Here is a 1,092-nt window from a genome sequence, read left to right as displayed (position 1 = left end):
TCTTCCCGCTTCAAGGCTGCTGAGAGCTCAGCCAATCACAGACGGGTTACAGCACAGCTGTATTAGCTTGGTGTGTGAATAAGACAAGCCCGTTCTGCCTTTGCGGACATTCATCGTCGGAAACTCCGATAGAAAAATGCCTGAACCAGCAAAGTCTGCGCCCAAGAAGGGCTCCAAGAAAGCGGTGACCAAGACCGCCGGCAAGGGAGGAAAGAAGAGGAGAAAGACCAGGAAGGAGAGCTACGCCATCTACGTCTACAAGGTGCTGAAGCAGGTCCATCCCGACACCGGTATCTCCTCCAAGGCCATGAGCATCATGAACTCGTTCGTGAACGACATCTTCGAGCGCATCGCCTCCGAGGCTTCCCGCCTGGCTCACTACAACAAGCGCTCCACCATCACCTCCAGGGAGATCCAGACCGCTGTGCGCCTCCTGCTGCCCGGGGAGCTGGCCAAGCACGCTGTGTCTGAGGGCACCAAGGCTGTGACCAAGTACACCAGCTCCAAGTAAACTTGCTCTTCATCATCATCTGAAACCAAAGGCTCTTTTAAGAGCCACCCACCTCTTCTTCTAAAGAGATGATCGTTAACAATATTGTTAAATGCTTTGTTTACACTTAAAATGAAACTAGAAACACTTGTTAGGTGAATGTTGAAGAAAACTAATTAAATATTAATTAAAATACTTAGTGGTCCAGTTGTCAATCTCAAATATCTTATTCATGATGGCCAAAACCAACATAAAGCATAATCTTTTTTTGTTGTTACAATTAAATGAATCTAGCAAAACTATAATGTCCAGTGAATATCTTGTCAAGTGTACATAAACACTCATGAAAACAAATTACTTGAAAAGCGGATTAAATTTTTTTTAACACAATTTAAGATTGTTAACTTAAAAATATTAACCATTAGATTTATGCATACATATTAACTTTTTCAACCTCTACTAGAGAACCAGTGACAGAGACCTTAAAAGAGAATGTTACGAGTAACTTGACAGCTGAAGAAAAATGACTTCTCTTGTAGTGTACAGGTCCTTCTAAAAAAATTAGCATATTGTGATAAAGGTCATTATTTTCCATAATGTAA

At 42.0% G+C, this 1,092-nt stretch overlaps 1 protein-coding gene across 1 annotated transcript; it reads left to right on the top strand.

The window, feature by feature from the left end:
* The first annotated feature begins 114 nt into the window (after positions 1-114).
* LOC119430028 (histone H2B 1/2) lies at positions 115-534 on the top strand. The gene has a single exon (XM_037697470.1). The coding sequence runs from the start codon at positions 137-139 to the stop codon at positions 509-511; it is 375 nt and encodes a 124-aa protein (XP_037553398.1). The 5' UTR covers positions 115-136; the 3' UTR covers positions 512-534.
* The last annotated feature ends 558 nt before the right edge of the window (positions 535-1,092 follow it).

The sequence above is a fragment of the Nematolebias whitei genome, unplaced genomic scaffold, assembly GCF_014905685.2.
Source record: "Nematolebias whitei isolate Nwh7 unplaced genomic scaffold, NemWhi1 Nwh_scaf_17411, whole genome shotgun sequence".
Lineage (NCBI taxonomy): Eukaryota > Metazoa > Chordata > Actinopteri > Cyprinodontiformes > Rivulidae > Nematolebias > Nematolebias whitei.
The sequence above is the reverse complement of the archived record's forward strand: the minus strand, read 5'-3'. Positions and strand labels throughout refer to the sequence as shown.

Excerpts from the sequence above, each read along its gene's own strand:
- LOC119430028 (XM_037697470.1), top strand. The coding sequence starts at position 137 with ATGCCTGAACCAGCAAAGTCTGCGCCCAAGAAGGGCTCCAAGAAAGCG.